Source organism: Heliconius melpomene, chromosome 12 (genome assembly GCF_056956725.1).
Source record: "Heliconius melpomene rosina isolate 202511_hmr_F chromosome 12, ASM5695672v1, whole genome shotgun sequence".
Lineage (NCBI taxonomy): Eukaryota > Metazoa > Arthropoda > Insecta > Lepidoptera > Nymphalidae > Heliconius > Heliconius melpomene.
Genome location: NC_140400.1, coordinates 6,577,781 through 6,598,081, shown reverse-complemented (window position 1 = coordinate 6,598,081; position 20,301 = coordinate 6,577,781). Strand labels below are relative to the sequence as shown.

Genomic DNA, 20,301 nt, shown 5'->3' with positions numbered 1-20,301 from the left:
ATGTAAATAAATATTTCATTCCTCGAGTGGGGATCGAACCCACAACCAGTCGATTTTACAGTCGCACTTTACGCCCCTGCGCCTCAACTGGCCTCTAGGTTATAAAAAATATTATCTTTATTTATCTAAAATTATTTTTTTTATTCTAGACTTCGGATTAATCGATTCGCGTGGCCCAAAATCTTAAAAATAAGTTACAAACGACACAATTTCTACGTGAAATTACGTCCGGGGGAGTTCGAGCAGTTCGAGTCGACTGTTGGATTCAAACTGGCGAACCATCGCGCCGCTAAGAAACTATGGAAGACATGCGTTGAACATCATACGTTCTTTAGGTGAGTAAATAATCATGATAAAAAAAAATGATTTAACTTGTGTAAAAATAACGTAAATAAAAAATGTTATAATAATGTATTGTGTTATGACAGACTAATGTCCCCCGAGCCGGCGCCCAAGACGGCGTTGTTCCCGCGGCTGGGCTCGCGCTTCCACTACAGTGGGCGCACGCACTACGAGTCGCGCGCTGCACCCCCCCGCCGCGCGCCCCCTCACTTCGCGCGCACGTTGTCCTCGCGCCGCCTGTCCTCCAGGAGCGCGGACGGTGAGTGCTATCTCGCATGCAGCTGTATGTATTATACGTATTTTGTATTATAGGTATTGATTATATTTTGGAGTGGATATACAGGAAGTAATGTTAAGAACGTTTACCAATTTTCAAAGCATTGGGTTTTGAGTGGCAGAACTAAACGCTGCGTTTTGTGTCTTTTACTAGAGCGAGAAAATGATAATAATTTATTTGCGTGAGTGGAAATACAACCTACCACTCGCGTTTATGTACAGTGAAATGGTGTGCCGCCGATGTCCTAGGACATAATATGTAACAATGAAGTAATTACAAAAACAAATAGGCAAAAGCAACTAGCTGAAAGAATCTCTGCCTGTTAAAGATTCAAAACTGGTATTCCCAATGCGTCATTCTTAAAAAAGGTTTCTAACATTAAAATTTTTAAGAAAAAAAAAACAATTTTTATATTTTTTTTTAATTGAAGAATATTTTACGTTACATTATTACATAACACCATCTAATTGCACGTTTCATAAAAAAATAATATTGTACACTAACAAATTACATACTCGTATGAATCATCTTTCTTAGAAGCAACTAGTGATTGTTTCTTTCAATTTGCTAGCGTTACCTGACTTATAGTGAAAAAACTTTATTTTTGATTCCGCGGCGGAACTCTACGCCGCACTTTGTCGACCACAGCGGAAAGATGAAAATAGTTCACTTCCGCGAGTAAGAATCGAACACGTTACTCGTATTATCGCTGTATGCATGTAAATACTGTCTCATGACGTTAGGACGGTCTTTTATGAATATACCCTATTCTCCATCTTTTCTGAGATATTATTAAAATTACTTATGAATATTTTAATGCAAAATTTGAACCTAAAATCTAGTTTTAATATAGTAATTCCAACTGTGCCATTGCTGTGTATTATAACATATTTGACCTCCTTTCTATTATTCGCGATGATATCTTTGATTCTCACTGACTCTGACCTTGCGATCCGAGACATTTGACTCACAGTCACGATACTGTCATACAGACGACACTGTCGATGCATTTAGACAAAAATACAATGTATAATTAGAGGTGATGCGGTGAAAATGTGTTAACACATAAAAATTGTATGTTAATATGTATGTTAAATAATTTTCTTCATTGTTTTTGAAGTATTTTCGAGTATAATATATTTGTATTTTTAATCGATTTCAGTACAAAAAGGACGTTATCAATTTGACTATATTTTTTTTTATATCGTGCCATTGTTATTTATCATATTTTAAAAGCTTTTTTGTATTTTGCTATCTGTTTAAACAGAAAGAAAGAAAAAAATCAAACATTTTTAATATAAATATTCTAGTGACCTACAACAGTAATTGTGATTGATTATGATAATAGTAGAATGGTGACGAAGGCGGCACTCTGTAGTCCAATAACTAGATGTGTGGTAAAAAATATCTAATTGAGTAGTCGAATAGTATGTATGTATGTAGGTATGACTCATTTCGTTTGTCATAGAGTAATTTTTAGGAAGATTTTTGCTCGAATATGGACTTAAGATGACGTTGAACGAAAAAGACTTCCATGATATTCTATTTTTAATAAATATCTTCAAAATATAGAATTCGTTACGTTCTATGATAGTGGTTTTGATAGTCACTTTTTAAAGTGGTTTGTTCACAACTAGTATTTTCATTTGGTAAGAAGAAACGGAGAACAGAGTGTCTGGATACTTAATTTCTTTTTGACTATTGGAATATATGTAGGTAAAATAAATTAACACATTCTACATAACACCATCCAATCACAACCAAAATGAGGTAGACTTTATTAATACTCTATTTGCTCACGTAATGTGGCTACTTGCTACTATGTAAATATATACACTACAACCTATTATTCAGTTTAGAGCCAACTCTCCTTAGTTGCGGTCAATTTTAAAAGAAATCTTTATTTTTTCGATGATTTATTATAAAATAAAAGTTTTGGTAATTTTTTGTAATCTAGTTGGTTAATAGTGTTTTGGTTTTGAGAGAGTTGAAATAACTTTTTAACTAATATTTCTTATTAATTGATAAGGAAAATCGATGTTTTTTGAAAGTGTGTTATAAGTGTGCTAGTGAAATGGTATTTAATGATTGTTGGAACCCGACTTGTACGTCGAGTGAGTGTTTTTGTTTATTTTTTTTATATGTTTGTATATAAATCTAAAAGTAAAATATATGACCTGTTAAGTTTGTCTCTGTTCTAGTCTTACCACTCTTTAAGAAACAGTGTTTTAGAAGAAATTAGATTTTTTTTGGCATAGGTATGCCCTTGCCATTAAGACACTTCCGTTTCCACTTTACTCCAAGTTCTTTAGGCATTCAACGCCGTTGTTTGCTTCTTTACTAGAGGACTTCGGACTTCGTTACTACTAGAGCGAGGAAATGAATATATTTAATATTTTATTTCCTAGAGTGGTTGTGGGTTTGATTTCCACTCGAGAGAAGTATTCTTTTCATTTCTCCGCTCTGATAGACAAAGTCTAAATGCGAAAATTCGGCGGAAAGTAGGGAACGGAGTGTTTTAACACTGTGTTACATCAACTTACCCAGCTATGAGTAAATAGCTATGCGAGTAATATATTCTGAATTCCTAAAAGATATTCTGTTACAATTTTGTTCTCTTATTCATGTAGGTACATATTACATACGTAATTCTTTTCAAGAGTCGACTCTACATACAGATTTTGTATCAGAAGTTAATTTTAGAACTATTTCAGTACAGTTAGTGTTGTGTTGTGTGCCGACGTGCTTGCTGAAGCTCATTTATGTTGTTTTTGGGTATACATAGAGGTAAAAAATGTTGCTTAAATTGTATATTTTTATGTAAAAATTTAGATTTTTTTTATAAATGTGTTGTAATATGATAAAAAAAGAAATTGTATTCTGTCTGTCTGTCTTAAAATACTCTGCTAAAGAATTACTTCGATGCGCACATACATTATATATGCTCGTAATTATTACACATTTATTTTTATAATTTATTTTAAATATTTAAAGTTTATTTCATATTCAACAGCCTTAGCATCAGGCGATAAAGATGAATCAATGCCGGAGGCTGCTAAACGACACACGATGCCGCCCCAACCAGCTCCTAGACCCACCATAAAGGACAAGGTACGACCTATTTTACCATTTATGGTAAATAAGTAATATCTCATATTACCATATACCATAGTAGTAATAACATATTAATCTAATTATATTCCCATTATCTTTTAATTAGATGATAGTTTACTTTATCGTAATTAGTTGTTTTCATATCTAAATTTGTTTTGTGTGGGAAGTTTAAACAAAAGCGATGTAAAATAATTCTAAAAAGTCATTATGAATATTATACCTATTGGTGGCATATTGAAATTCTGTTTAAAATTCTTTTAAATTTAGTAGTGTTTCCATATTTATAAAACGTTTCAGTATATTTTAAAATTAAAAATGCTACTTCACAGTTTTTCCCGTATAGCGGGTTAGGCAGAGAGGACTCAGTGTTGAGATACTCCGTTCTCCTCCCATTTCAAACAACGCGTTGCTTATTTACTATTCAAACTATTATCAAAGTCAATTCCTGTTTAAATCACATTTTAATCAGAATTTCGGTATGTTTATTTATCTAGTGCGTGAGTAACACTAGTGATTGGAAACAAGGATAATATAACATTTTCTTTTAACCGATTAATTCGATATTTTTATTGCTATCGGGAAAGCATCTGGTTTCCACGAAAATAAAAGTTTTTTTTAATAATTTGTTTTTTCACGTGCCTTTACTTGAATTTGATTGGTTATTCGAGAGAAATTATACGAAATGCGGCTGCAGTTTTCATGATGTACGTAATGTAAGTTTCTTTATAAAATATACTGTAACAAATGTTGTATTGAAATAGAAAATGCAAAGAAAAACTAGTGAAAAATTACTTAAAATTATTAAAATTAATCTTCCTTAGATAAAATTTTATTCGATTAAGTACAACCTACAAATAGATCGGATTGTGTTTTTTTTTTAATTTATACCTTTGCTTTTGTATCTATATTTGTCTTTAAAACCGTAAGTCAGTGTTCTGATTATAAAACATTCAAAGGAACATAGGTACTTGTGTTGAAATATTTATTTACGATTATTGCGTAGTCGTGATCGGGCCGTAGTTATTTGTTGGTACGCTGTACTTTTGGCTTAGAAAAAAATGTACGAGTATGTTTAAAATATAAGTGATTTCAATTCCACTTTCATACGTTTGCAAGAACATAGTGACGGACGGACAAACATAATTAATGTTTAAATATATGTGATCTAAAACTCTTCATTCTTTTCATAGACAAAGTTAAACTTTATTTATATTAACATTTTTTAATGAAAAGCATACATAAGTACTTATATGTAGAAACGATTACTTATTAAAAAAATCGTTTCTTATTCTCAAGCATCGTATTCTAAATTAATTATAATAATTATTTAAGCAAAGCTTAAGCTTAAAAATAGTATTAGGTAACCTCCAAGAAAATCTGCGAAAATGTACAACACTGACGCGATGATTTACGCGAACATAAATATTATGAAATCTGTACACCGCACCAATACTTGGGTCTCGGAATATTCGAATTCCTCAGTACATTTAAGTTTGCATGAGACGCTTTTTGTAAACATAAACAAATATATAACAGATGTTTCTATGGCGACGTGCATTGCAGACGAAATGTGTCTTAGTGATTTGATAAATAAATATAGGAGAGAATAGTGGTAAGTCACTTTTCGCGAAAAGTTCGACAAGCATTTTGGTGGCTTTTGTGTTATAAAGTTAATAATATAAAAAAAAAATAATTTTCTTGTGTTTTTGTACTGTTTATTTAAAAAAATCATAGTTTATATTACGTATTGTTTAATTCTATACACGTTGTGGTTTTGTTAACGATGAATGAAGTGAGAAGTGATGTCACTTGCATGAATAATGAATTAAGTCAAAGTAAAATATAAATTGGTTCCTTTTTGCAAGAAGTAAATAATCATTATTATAAAGCTTTTCCTGGAGGATCATGGAGGAATCCAGGATTGGGCGGAAAATAGGGAACGGTGGTATTTTTATGTGAACGGAGTGTCTTAACACTAGACTCCTAAATTACCTCTGCCTACACTGCTACATGCGGAATACAGGTGGAGCTAAAAAAAATGATTAAATCACTTTTTCGTCATTATTATAGCAAATTTTATTACCAATCTTCATATCTGGATGGATATGAACTCGCACCTACCGCGTTTACTTAAACTGTACTTACAATACGTCCTGCAATGTACGACGTCTGATAATAACATAATAAAAATTATAAATTCATATCAAATACCAACATCGTCTCATAGTGTTTGCACGGTAATGGGACTCATCTGATTCATTGTTAACATGTCTTCGAGGGAAACACTAGCGTTTTATATATTATTGTTGTTATTGAAATAGAGACTATTGTCTTTAAATTATTGTCGTTAGTGAGAAAATTAAATTTCCATATTATTATTGTATTATTTGATTATTCAAGTTATTTTTAATTTTTCAAATTAATTATGAGTTATTAATTTTAATCATCCATCCATTGATGTGTTGATTCAAACTTATAATTATATAATTTTATTCAATGACTATTTAATGGTTTGTAGCTTACATCTCGCGAAAAAGTTATTTTATTATTTAATGTCATAACATTAATTATTAAAATTATTTCATTTAAGTTATTCAAGTAAATTTCTATAAAATAAAAAAAAACGCTAGTGTCCTCCCATGCTAGTGTATCACTAACACACGTAACGTAACGTAACGGTAACGCAGCTCCGCCGTCGCTCCGGAGGCGCGTCCGCCTCGTCCGCCTCCTCGCTCGAGGGCGAGTACTACGCTGATAACAAGGTGCTTCGTTATCATTGACATTTTATTGTTTCATGTAGTTGTTGTAGTTGTATGTTCTAGTGGTAGATGTTGAATGAAACTATTTTATATAGGTTAATTGTGGTTAATTTTGTGTTTTGGTTTCATGCATCTCTAGTATAGGTGTAGCAGGGATATCTTGGTTTTCATATACTACTCAGACATTGCATATGTATGCACATATGCAATGACTTTAAATATATAGTTATATCATCTTGAGTGGGAATCGAACCTGCAACCATAGTGATTTTTCCAATGTTCCACGAAGGTGTAGATGCAATTTGATAATTCATTTTCATCAGACTATAAGTGGTGCGTACAGTAGCTTTCGGTTAATCTGAATAAAATAGTTTCATACAATTTTTCTAAATTAATTTATTCAGTAGAGCACATTACAAGGGATTTATGAATTGTGTAAAATATGATGAAAGTAGAGTGAATGCGGCATTGAGTTCAGCCACTCAACAAGCAATGCCTTCAGATTTCGGCAGAATTGGGGAATGAAAGTGTTTTTATGGGAGTGAAGTGTCTTAACTCCTCTCTTCATTCTCCGAACAGAGTGAAGCTAAAAAAAGATAAGAAAGCTAAGCTTTTGTAATAATTTTCCGAAGAATTTTTTGCAAACACAAAATATTTATATTATAAAAGTAGTAAAATTTTCTTTATACTTTAAAAAAGTAGTGTTCGTGTACCGCACAGTTTTTTGCTTGTACTCGCACTTTACTTGTTTTTATGTGAATTCACATAACATTCATATTTGTCTTTGCTTATTTTCTTTTCTGGCAAATGGCATGTCGTTTATATAATCATAATAATTACGCTTCACAGTTTCTTTTTAGATTAAATTTTGCGCGTCTTAAAATATATGTGTAAATATGTATATGGAAAATTGTATAGTAGTGTAAGTATATTATATAAATGTTTATTATAATTATAGAAGCCGCCACCAGGTGCAGTGAAAGTGATGCCGACCGCTCCTGACAAGAAGGAGGAGAAGCTAGCGGAACGAAAACCAGCTGAGAATGGTTAGTTTTTGTTTCTCCTTTAGAGTTTTTGTATTAATAATATAAATAAATAGATTATATACTTCATTGATCTGGTCATACATGATATACTTAGTAGTAAGTAAATTGTTATATTTTACAGGTACAGACACGACCAGTGACCCTGGAATAACGAACAATGTAGAAACACCCAAAAAGTCTAAGGTAAAATATTAATTGTATATGCAAAACATTTTTTAATTTGTTAATACATTTATGAATGGTAGACAGGAGAACGCAATTTTCTTAATTACAATTCAACAGTAGTTTGTGTCATGTACATCTTTGTAAATATATTCGTCTTAGAGGCATGCATTATGTATATTATTCAGTTCGCACTCAATGTATGTGTCGATTGAAAAACTGCTGTCTTAGTGCGTACACCGATTTAATTGAATAATGTAGCGTTTTTTTATTTATTTTTATGTGCTGTTTCTTATTTTACTTTTTTTTCTTCCAAATCCCCATTTCCTGATCAGGGAGGCTTCACGCTGTTCGGCAAAAAAGAAAAATCTCCCAAAGATGACAAATCTCATAAAGAGAAATCTCCCAAATCGAAAGATAAATCTGAAAAATCTCCAAAAGATAAATCTGAAAAATCTTCAAAAGAGAAATCACCAAAGGACAAAGATAAGAAACTCAAAGATCCTAAAGCTAAGATTGCTTTACTCGACACGTCTAATGATAGCTCTAATCTGGACAGCTCTGTCGATAAAAGTCCCGCTAAAGGTGGAGAAAAACCAAGTTTCACCAAACCATATGAATATACTGACACTGAAAGGAGCCCAACGCGGAAACCGTTTATCCAAGGTGCATTTAGTTATGAAAAAGAACCAATTTATGATGAAAAACAAAGAGGTTTGGATGACAATCAGAGCCCTGGAACTAGAAAAGCAGGTCTCGCATTTAATTATGCTCCTGGAGAAGATAAAAAGGTCGCTGAAAGTGCTGAAAAGAGAAAGACACCTGAAGATTTAAGCAAACTTAAGACACCTGGCATTGATTATGTGCAATCAGCAGCTTTGAAGGAACAGGCCAAGGCTCCTAGGTCAGAGCTAATTGACCCAACTCTAGCTTTGTTAGACGCTGAAAGAGCACATCATGAAGCTCCGGTAGTCATTGCACCGAGTCCAGTGAAAACTGACAATGAAATCCAAATAGTGATAATTACTGGTAGATACAACCCTAAGGCAAAGAAACTTGATGATGCCAATGGAACAATTCTTGTTACCAAGGGAACATTAAACAAAGCTACTGGTAAGATTCAAACTGAAAAAGAACTTATCAATACGAAGTCTGGGCAAATAAATTACACTGACCCCGCGACTGGAAAAGAAGAAGTTAAAAATGGTCATGTTGATTCAAAATCTGGTCATATACTTTTTACTTCTGGTGTTATTGACCCAAAAACAGGTAAATTAGATCCAACATTAGCGCAACAATATTGCTTTGTCGAAAAATTAAATGACAAAGTAGGCGCTAAGACTGGCAGAGAAGTTGACTTAGTTGTAATCACTGGTAAATATGATGGTAAGCATAAAAAGTTAGACGCATCACATGGACATGTGGAAGTATCAAGAGCCATTGTTGCGCCAGATGGAACTGTTCACTCGAATTATGGGCTAATAGATCCACGCAATGGAAAGATTGACTACATCGATCCTAAGACAGGCAAGCAAGATCCTAAACAAGCTTACGTAGATATAAAAACAGGTAATCTCCTTGTTACAACAGGAGTTGCTGATCCTAAATCAGGGAAGATTGATTCTTCATTAGGACAACAATTTAGCATTGTGGAGAAAGATGCTACAAAAGCAAATAGAGAAGTAAGATTAGTTGTGGTTACAAGTAAATATGATTTGAAGAATAAAAAACTAGATCCATGCTTTGTTCATGTTGATTCAATTAAAGGAGTACTCAGTGGAACAGATGGTAAAATTTATACTGAATATGGCGTTATTGATCCAAGAACAGGTGATATACAAATAACAGATGCTAAGACAGGTAAACAGGAAATAAAACATGCGACAGTTGATACAAAAACTGGAAATATTCTTTTACTGTCGGGTGTTATTGATCCTAGGACAGGACATTTAGATACATCACTTGGTCAGCAGTACAGTATCGTTGATAAACCTACGTCGACATTTGCGACACTGTCAGGAAAAGAAGTTCAAGTTATTGCCATCACTGGAAAATACGATACTAAGAATAAAAAATTAGATAATCCCAATGGATTTGTAGAAATATCACAAGGTATAATAAGTGATAAAGATAGTAAAGTTCACTGTAACTTTGGTGTAATGGAGCCTAATACTGGAAAAATTTATTATACTGATGCCAAAACAGGCAAAAGAGATTCGAAACAAGCCGCAATTGATCCTAAAACTGGTAGTTTCCTACTTACTTCAGGTGTTATTGATCCAAAAACCGGTAAGAGTGACTCTTCTCTCGCACAGCAATTGGCAGTTGTAGACAAAGATGCTCCTAAAGGTATTCCTGAAAGATACGTTAATTTGGTCATTGTAACATCTAAATATGATCTTAAAAATAAGAAACTTGACCTATCAAATGCACATGTTAATACAATTTCTGGAACACTTGATGACGATGACAAGGTACACACTGAATTAGGCATTATCGATCCGGCATCTGGTCAAATAACTGTGACGGATCCAGTAACTGGTAAAAAAGAAATAAAGAAAGCAACTGTAGATTCTAAGACAGGAAATATGCTACTAACATCTGGTGTTATCGATCCTACTAGTAATATTGTTGACCCAACGCTAGGACAACAATACACAGTAGTCAACAAACCTAAAGATACATTTGCTTCGATTCCGGGCAAAGAAGTACAACTTGTTGTTATTACGAGCAAATATGATCCAAAATATAAGCGATTGGACAGCCCTAATGGACATATTGAGACGTCTCGTGCTATTGTTGCGACTGATGGAAGAATACATTCCAACTTTGGTATATTAGACCCTAAAACAGGAAAACTCGAGAAAACTGACCCAGTTACGGGTAATCTAGAGGTAAGAAATGCTGTAGCCGATCCCAAGACCGGTCATCTCATTTTAACAAGTGGTGTTATTGACCCTAAAACTGGTAAACTAGATTCATCGCTAGCTCAACAAATTAGTGTCGTTGATAAAGATGCTAAACCTGTCGAAAGAGAAATTCATCTGGTTATTATTACGACTAAATATGATCCAAGATCGAAGAAAATTGATCCAAGTTTAGGTACTGTAGAGACTGTAAGTGGAACTGTAGGACAAGATGGAAAGATCCGTACAGAATTTGGTACAGTTGATCCAGCAACAGGTGAAATAGTAATTACTGATCCTAAGACTGGTAAAAAAGAAGTAAAAAAATCTGTCATTGATCCATCGACTGGTCATATGTTGGTTACAAGTAACGTTGTTGATCCTAAAACAGGAAAAGTTGATCCTATTCTTGCACAGCAATATAGCATTGTTAATAAGCCTGTTGTGCAATACACAAAACCAGCATCAAGAGGAGAAGTTCGTCTTGTTATTATAACAAGTAAATTTGATCCCAAAACTAAGAGTGTGGACGCTGGCGCTGGCACGGTTGACGCTGCCAATGGATACGTTAGCGTTGAAGATGGAAAAATACATACCGACTTTGGCATTATCGATCCTAAATCTGGCCAAATACTATATAAAGATCCTGTTTCTGGCAAGCAAGAATTAAAACAAGCTGAACTTGATCCTAAGACCAGAAATATTATAGTAACATCCTCAGTTATTGATCCTAAGACAGGCAAAGTTGATCCTTCATTTGCTCAACAATTAGTAATAGTTGATAAGCAGAATGTATTATCTAAAGTAGCGCCAGTGTCTCAAAGGTCCAGCGCACCACCATCTAGGCTTACTCCATCTCCTATCAAAACTCCTGCTACTACGCCCGTTCAAACTCCATTACAATCACCAGTACGCACATCTTCACCCATTGTAAGCCAACTTCAAAGAGCATCGCCAGTAACTTCAGTTAGTCCTATGGTTCCTACTAAACCAACAAAGGCACCACCTGAACCACCCAGAAAGAAGATGGTGAAAATTATGGTTATATTTACTAGACTAGATCCTAAAACTAAAAAACCTGACTTCCATAATGCAGAAGTCGAACATTTAACTGGCGTACTTGATCCTAACGGTCTTGTTGAAACTAAATACGGCGTTATAGATTCTAAGAAAGGAAATATTGCATTAACAGACTCTGCTGGGCAAAGACAAACTAAAGATGGATTAATTCTTAATGAAACTGGGCAGATATTTATAAATTCTGGAGGTATTGATCCTAAAACTGGAAAAATTGATTCCAATATGGGTATGATTGTGAGTATTGCTAAACAAGACGATCCAGTTGTTGAAATAACAACGATAACTGGTCCAGTAGATGCTAGGACAGGTAAGGTACATATTGAGGATGGTATTGTTGAACACACAAAAGGAAAAGTGGATGCAGACAGCGGAAATATTTCAACTAAATACGGTGTAATTGATCCTTCAAATGGAGTTATATTTGTAACTGACGCATATGGCGCTCAAGATGCGAAATCCATTCAAATTGATGAAAATAATGGTCAAATTACTGTTCTTGGCGTTGTAGATCCTAAAACTGGAAAAGTAGATCCCAAATTAGGACAAGTACTCGTTGTTGGAAGTCATATTGATCCAGTTGTCGAAGTAACAACGTTTGCAGGCAAGATCGACCCTAAGAAGGGTATCATTGAGGCCAAGAATTCGATTATAGAAAGCAGCACCGGACAAATTAACCCTGATAACAATAAGATTGACACTAAGTATGGACAAATTGATCTTGTTAAAGGAACTGTTACCTATAACGATCCTAAGACTGGCCGATTTGAGAGCAAGGATCTTAAGGTGGATCCAATCACTGGTCAGTTCTTATTGCGAAGTGGACAAGTAAATCCAAAATCTGGTAAACCTGATAAAGATATTGGAAGGTTGATGTGCTTAAGAATTATTCAAACAAAAGTGGATCCAATTTCTGGAAAGCAAATTGTTGCAAATGATCCTAAAAACGTTAAAGTAGATCCCAAAACTAATCAAATTTGGATCGCGGGACCAAAGGATCCTAAAACTGGAGAAATTTTATATACGGCAGGTCAAATCGATCCAAATACGGGATACATTATTACAATTTATGGTCGAATGGATCCTAAGACTGGTATCATCACTAGATCAGCCGACATAGAAAAATCACTTATTAAAATCGACCCCAGTAATGGCCAGATTTATACAGCGACTGGCGAATTTGATGAAAACAACGAACCTCTTTATTCTGCTTCTCAGGTTGCTCCTGGTAGTGGGGAAATTTATACTAAGGTAGGCAAAATCGACCCACGTACAGGAAAGCTTATTATTATAAAAATTTATGTTATTACACAAAAAGATGAGAAAGGACGCGTCAAAGAACTGGATCCTAAAGAATGTACAATTGATGAAACGACAGGTAGGATAATAACGACTAAAACCGTATATGTGTATCAAATCATCGACCCTGTCACAGGCGAAACGATTGACGTCGATCCTGACGATCCAAGACTTAAAGGTGCTCGTACAACCGTTACACAAACTATGACATTATCCGGAAAGATAGACCCTGTCACTGGCAGGATAAAGACTGAATATGGTGACATTGACCCTGACACCGGTGATATTGACCCAAGTACAGCCGTACGGGACCCTGTAACCGGCCAGCTTATACTGCACTACTCACAGATCGATCCATCCCACTTTGAAGACAAAAGCGGAAATTATACAATCGAAAAAGAAACTCATGATTTACCTGCAAACATTGACATCCAAACCGTAAACACTCATAAGTTCTCAACATTCGGCAAAGACGAGAGCCCTGCTAGAGGAGATGAACCGAAGACCTTCACAGAGTATACCACAAGCGAGCATATTAGACATCAGGGTTATGTTTCGTCCTCCAGCCCCCTATCCTCCAAAATTCCAATTTCGCAGCGATCCAAGAAAACTCCCACTCCACCAGTGGTCGTCAAGACAACCACCAAGCAACTGCTTACCAAGAACGATGAGGGAGTCACCCACAACGTGGAACAGGAAGTCGAAAACCTCGGTACTGGTGAAGTCACCTTCTCAACCCATACGAATAAGGTTCGTTTCATTCTATACGTAAGATTCCAGTAACAGTTCATCCTTACATGTTGTTTTTTTATTTTAACTTTGTTGTTTTTTTACATTTTTTTTATTTGAGCTTGAAAGCTTCACTAGTAACCTAGATGTTTCCATGTATATAGTGACATTCGTAATGCATGTTAGTCTAACCCTCACATTAGGCGGAAAGCTTAGAGCCGATGGAAGGCAAAAGTCCGTACGTGACCGCGCGCGCGGTGACCACCAGAACTGCGACCACCCATCATGATTTGGACACAAAGGCAAAAACGCAGCAAATGGAGGAAAAAACCGTAGCCCACACACTGACTTCGTCGGCGACCAGACAGGAACAGAGAGTGTTGACACAAGAGGTCAAAACTACAGTTACTACGGGCGATAAGGTACATTCTTATATATAAACTTTTATTAGAAATCATCCCATGGCATGGTTTGATTTGATTTCCGAAATTTTGTTTTCTAAACTTTCATGATGTTTTTTCTTGTTTGATTTTTTGCTTCTGTATGGCAGCTTTTTCGCGAATGCGCTTTGTTACGAGCTACTCAGAGCTTTGAAACGGCGTTGCGATAACACATCTAGTTTTAAGATGTTCAATATTTTACATTGATTATTCAAAATTCAAGAACTCAAATAATTGGACATATTTGTATATTTGTATGTAATGTGAAAAAGCCACCATATTTTGCATGACGGATTATGTTCTAATTTGTTTTTTTTTCTCTTCCCAATCCGACATAATGGATGATAATTGCATGGTGTGAACCTCGAACCATTTGTGATAATCTGGATACTGTCACGACCATAATGGACCATTGGCACCCTAACCCGGATTCGAAATGGCACTTAATCGGAACATTTCATACCATCTCATGACAATAGCTTACTAGACGCGGGTCAGAGAGCTCTCTCAGTAGCGGAGACTCAGGCACTCCCATCGACTTCGAGGAGGGTACGGAGGGACACTATTATGTCACTGTAAGTATGGATTTTAAATAGTTTGTAAATCGATTTATTGTCAGAAAATATTGTTTTACAAAGTACGTTAAAAATTTAATTTTATTTTTATTTGGAAATAAGTAAATTTTCCAAGATATATTAGGATTTTTAGGCTCCCGTAGGTATACCTCAAAAGGTACAAATGGAAACTTATAGGATCACTTTGTGGTCCGACTGTCCAGACCATTTATCTCGAGATAGCGTAGAGATATCAAGCTGAAATTAATATTAAATATTCAGGGCTATAATTCCTTGAATCACATAAAAAAAAATAAGCTTCTAAGTCAACGCAATCATAAGATACGAGAGTTTATGCATCGTTTCTGCTGCATTTTGTGTGAAGTTCGCCTCAAAATCAAAACCTGTAGGGTACTTACCGTGGACCCACAATAAAAAAAATGGGCACGAAATGAGAACTTACAATACAAATAAAGAAAAAAATTCCGAAAAGTGGAAATTTATAGGCATTTCATAGAAAAAATCATTACAAACTTATATTTATAGCGAACTTAGGTTTGTCAACTTTATAAGTTGTTCTTCCCGTTGACCTACAATTCTGAAATTGGTACGGAACACTCGATGTGCGAGTCCAACTTGCGCTTTTTTAATTTTTAATATAAGTCACGAATTCTCCATCATTTAAAAGGTAAAATATAAATAATGATATAGGAATGGTCTTAGACAGTGTGTAAATGTTTTTCATAGCATGTTAGAATTTGTGCATAATATAATATACGCATTGTGATTTGTTACAATTGAATGAACTTCGCCGCACACTCAAATTTCACTTGTGCCCGTGATTTTGTCATCATATATTTATCGTATTTTACGGAGTAGGGACATAGTTTCTATGTGCGTTGTCTTTCCGTACGAGTCACTCCGTTCTCCACTCTCCGCTGAAATAAAGACATTGAATCAAATTACGCGTTCATTCTCGGTTTGATCCGTGAAATATTTTAGTAGAATATTTTTAATTTTATTATAATGTAAGTTTCCATAGAATGTATTTTGTAATTGAATCGTTTCTTTCCACTATATAATAGGCAGTAATTTTGATTGAAGGGGAGATGGGGAACGGTGGGAGTGAATCATTAAATTCATAAATTTAGGTAATCATTTAAGTCAAAAAATATTCATTTAAATATAATGGGGTTGATTAAAAGGAAGTATGTATATAAATTATGCACGTTTAGTACATACCCATATAGAAATGAATAATAAACAGACAAAGACAGACTAGACGTGTAGGTAGGTATAAACCTAAGTTTCAGCATGAGTTAGTATTTGCATGTTGTTTGTTAGAGCAAAGTAAAATATTCATGAATATTTCAGAAAGGCATTCATAAAATGTATGAAAACATATTATGAACATCTTTTATTAGTCTTATTAAATTTTTTGTTTAATGAATTTGTGTTAATAAAATAAATATATTTTATATTAATGTCATATTTAATATTTTCTTATTTTATTGGTATATTTTCCAGGTCAAGTGATTTTATTTCCAATTTTTTTAGTATTGTTTAAAACAATTATTTTTAATTAAAATTAATTTTATAGTAAGCTTATTTCATGTACATTGTACTATTATTAGAAATGTATGTAATCTCAACTATATATAGAATATTTTACTTACATTTACATTCTACACTCAGATGTATCAAATACGGTTTAAGTTACATTAATATTCTTATAATTTTAATTTATATTTGTTTCAATTAATTGACAAATATATTACACCGTAAAAATGTAGTGTAGTACCATTACTATGGCCGCTATCAGTGTTTATTAATTATTTAATTCCAAATAGATTGTTATAAAATATCGCAGTAATAATTCAAGGAATGTTTATATAAATAATATTTTGTAACGGATTTGTTACATATTACAATTACAATGTGAAATAAACTGAAAGTTCCTATCGGATTAGCTAAACATTAATATTATGGTTATTAATATAATCCCACACAGGATAGCGTTTTATTAAAAAAAAACTAACTACTTCGTTTTTATGTCAAGTTAGACAGAGATTTATTCTTCTTTTTAGGGATGCGTATTCTAAAATAAAATGAACCCTTATCAGTCACTTGGTTGTCCGTCTGTCAAGACCGGTAACTACACAGAAAATTATATGATTACTTGAACAAATTCTATTGTAAAATGTTGGATTCATTGTTCATGTCATTCAGTTTCATTTTAAGATGAAATCTTTTACAGTTATTATTAACTGATATACACATACATACCTACTAAGTAAAAAAAATAATATTTGTAATTTTTATATAAATATATGCACAGGAGCCGGGTACGTACCGCACCACGACGAGCACGTCGGTGATGGGCAACGCGCCCTTTGGGAGTATGGTGCATGGTGCTGCGGCTAGGGTGAGAATTACTTACGTTTATGTTGTTTTACTTGGGAAATTATTTATATTTTCCTGTTTTGTCTATTTATAGGCAGAGAGAACCTATAGTTAAACACTCCTTTCTCCACGCACCGCCCAACTTTCGAAACGTGGTCAGTGGCGGATTTCGGATTGAAAAAAAAAGGTTTCTTGTTGCCAAGAAAATGAAAATAAATCATTTCCCCGAGTTTCAAGAAGGGATTTCGAGAGGGGGTTCAACTCACAACCGTCGCTTTTACAGTCAGTCGGCCGCGTCGCGTCGCGTTTACAGTTATCATATTAAAAGATAAAATTGTAATCTTATTTAATTCTTAGAATTCAACTGTTGAATTGTTTCTTAACAGAACTGATTTCCGAGCCGGTGGTAGTGGCGATATGTCTATTAGGCGATTCAAATGTGCTTGCAAAAATCTATTTCAATAAAAATTTCAATAAGATTTTTTATTTTTGAATTTAAACAGATGAGCACAGGCCCTCAACCCAGCCCTCAGCCGGTGGAAGCGGAGGCGGTGGAAGGCGAAGTGGTCTCCTCACAAACTATCAGCTCTAAAACGCGCACTGTTGAGACTATTACTGTAAGTGTTTGTTCTTTTGTTTCTTTTTGATTCCTGGAGCCATTGCATATTGAGTATCAAAACTCAACATCACGCTTTGCCTTGTTACCAGAGCGAAGAAATGAAAATATTAAATATCAGAGACCGTGGCGAGTCGTGGCGCAAGGGCACAAGTGTGTTACTGTAAACGCGACTGGTTGTGGGTTCCACCCCCACTCGAGGAAGTGAGATATTTGTTTGTTTTTAAGAAACAAATTAGAATTCGTGTTTCTTGGAAACCGTCCAAGTCTTTACCTGAGCAGAAATTAGAGAACAAAATCTTGGATATATAAAATAATTCAAATGTTTGTTTTATACTTATTGCAGTACAAGACGGAGCGCAACGGCGTGGTGGAGACGCGCGTAGAGCAGAAGATCACCATACAGTCCGACGGAGACCCCATCGACCACGACCGCGCGCTCGCCGAAGCCATACAGGTACATGTGGTTCTTGAGGCCAGGCGCAGGGGCATAAGTGTCCGATTGAAAACGCGACCGGTCGTGAGTTCCACTCGAGGAAATTTAATATTTTTATTTCCTCGCTCTGGTAACGAGGCGAAGCCTCAAGAATTTGGCGGATAGTGAAGAAGGGAAGTGACTTAATCGGAACAGGGTGTCTTAACAATAGATTCCCAGGTTCCCTCTTACCTTGCTATGTGCGGGATAAAGCGTGAAGCTAATATTGTATACAAACATGACAAAAAAATAATTTTAAATTCACCACATATTAAATTGCTCATTTTTCACATGCGTACAGTCAAGGAGTAGTGACCGCTATGAATTGTTGGCTGGTGATGTTAGCTGTAAATGTGCAGATCTGATAAATTTTCTCCGTTTCTGTACAATGCAAAAATTCAGACAGCCTAACATTAAGGTGGGAGCGACACATCGCTGTAAATCTCGATGGATGGATCAACTTACTATATGGATGAAAGACCCTATATTAATCTTTTTTTTTTTTAAAATATTTTAATGAGTTAGTGGAAAATGCGTAGTAAATAACCTAATATTCTGATGAGATACAGAGCATCAATTAAATAATGCATAAGCGTTTAAAAGCAAATATGGCATTAAAAAAACTTTTAGAAGAAAGCCATACAGGTAGACCCATAGCCTAAATGGGTTATATATAGAGCTCTAAGACTCTTTTCAAAATGTATCGAAAAACACTGATGTAACATATTTAGACACCAACAATAAAAAAATATTATAACTTTACAGGAAGCAACAGCGATGAACCCGGACATGACAGTGGAGAAAATAGAAATACAACAGCAAAGCACGCAGCCCTAACTCCATCGACCGCCATCTTGTCGTCGTGCTAATAAAATAGCAACGCTTCAATGGCTTCTCTACGTGACAGTGTAATCCGCTTTGCTATACAATATATCGTACGATATATTTGACGTATGAGAGCTTAGTGCGGTTTAAAATGTGTATGACATATCGTACGACAAGTCGTACGATGTGTCGTATGATTCGTTTTATCATATGATGTACGGTAAGTCATGCAATTTGTCGTACAATATGTCAAACGTTAGGTCGCATTATGTATTGCATGATGTGTCGTACGATATATCATACGATATGTCGCAGGGTATGTCAGACGATATGTTGTATAATTTTCTTATGTTACATTGGTTCATATGTATATATCGTGAGATATGTCTCAGGATACAACCTACGATATGTTTTACGATTCGTTGTTTCATTTATCATACGACATGCCTTAAGATAAGTCGTACGATATATCGTCGGATAGGCGTTCGATGTTTCCGAGACGTGTATATGAAACAATATATAGTTGTAAGTTACATTCACTGCGAATATTAATTAAGTTAATTATTATTATCGATTAATAAAATATTAATCGATTTTTTTATATATCGATGTTGTGTATTAACGCACTCTCGATTCTTTTTTTAAGTATACAATTTAAATTGTATGTAAAAATGAATTGTATGTAAAGCATTTTTCAAAGTTTAACCGACTTTAAATAAATAGTAACGTAAGGCTAAGCGATTTTTTTGGCTTTTTAGTACGAGTAATTGTTGCCATAGCGGGAAATTTGTAAGTTTGTCTTTTTAAAGGGTAATTTCATTCTTTTGTATTAGCTTTAAACGTAATGTCACGAGGTAGACCACCGTTCTTAATTTAGAATAAAGTATCTGTTGGAAATCTGCAATTATACGACTGATATTCACTCGATTGAACAAACTTTTTTTAATTAAAAATAAACACAAATTTTAATTTAAAAAATGGCGAAAAGATATTTTATATAAATATAGATTAAACATGATATTAATTTTTGTTTTTTTCCAAAATCGATATTTTAATTACGCATAACATTACAACGCATGTTTTTTATTTTAATTAAAAATAAAAAAATATATAATGCCAGTTAATTCTGGCGCGAAAAGAGGGTTTTTTATCTGTTTGTTACAATCGGGACCTAAAATTTAAAAATGTTTCTTAAATTATAATAATTAATAATAATAAATATTTACAAAACGTTGCTATAAAATAATTATTATTACACCATTAGGTGCTATATAGTA

General features: G+C 34.3%; 1 protein-coding gene across 6 annotated transcripts in view; it reads left to right on the top strand.

Moving 5' to 3' along the window:
- cora (erythrocyte membrane protein band 4.1 like coracle) overlaps positions 1–20,089 on the top strand; it is a 72,652-nt gene extending 52,563 nt beyond the window's left edge. Inside the window, exons 7-19 of one of the 6 annotated variants that reach the window (XM_085195008.1) lie at positions 150–335; positions 429–601; positions 3,633–3,730; positions 6,421–6,495; positions 7,451–7,538; positions 7,660–7,721; positions 8,036–13,732; positions 13,915–14,133; positions 14,631–14,726; positions 17,044–17,130; positions 17,612–17,725; positions 18,071–18,181; positions 18,965–20,089. In XM_085195008.1, coding sequence (XP_085051134.1) covers positions 150–335; positions 429–601; positions 3,633–3,730; positions 6,421–6,495; positions 7,451–7,538; positions 7,660–7,721; positions 8,036–13,732; positions 13,915–14,133; positions 14,631–14,726; positions 17,044–17,130; positions 17,612–17,725; positions 18,071–18,181; positions 18,965–19,036 — 7,078 coding nt within the window. In that variant the 3' untranslated portion in view covers positions 19,037–20,089. Of the gene's footprint in view, positions 1–149; positions 336–428; positions 602–2,661; positions 2,734–3,632; positions 3,731–6,420; positions 6,496–7,450; positions 7,539–7,659; positions 7,722–8,035; positions 13,733–13,914; positions 14,134–14,630; positions 14,727–17,043; positions 17,131–17,611; positions 17,726–18,070; positions 18,182–18,964 lie in introns of those variants that run through there. The other 5 variants (XM_085195010.1, XM_085195009.1, XM_085195012.1 and 2 more) reach the window with 5 other exon arrangements.
- Positions 20,090–20,301: the final 212 nt, after the last annotated feature.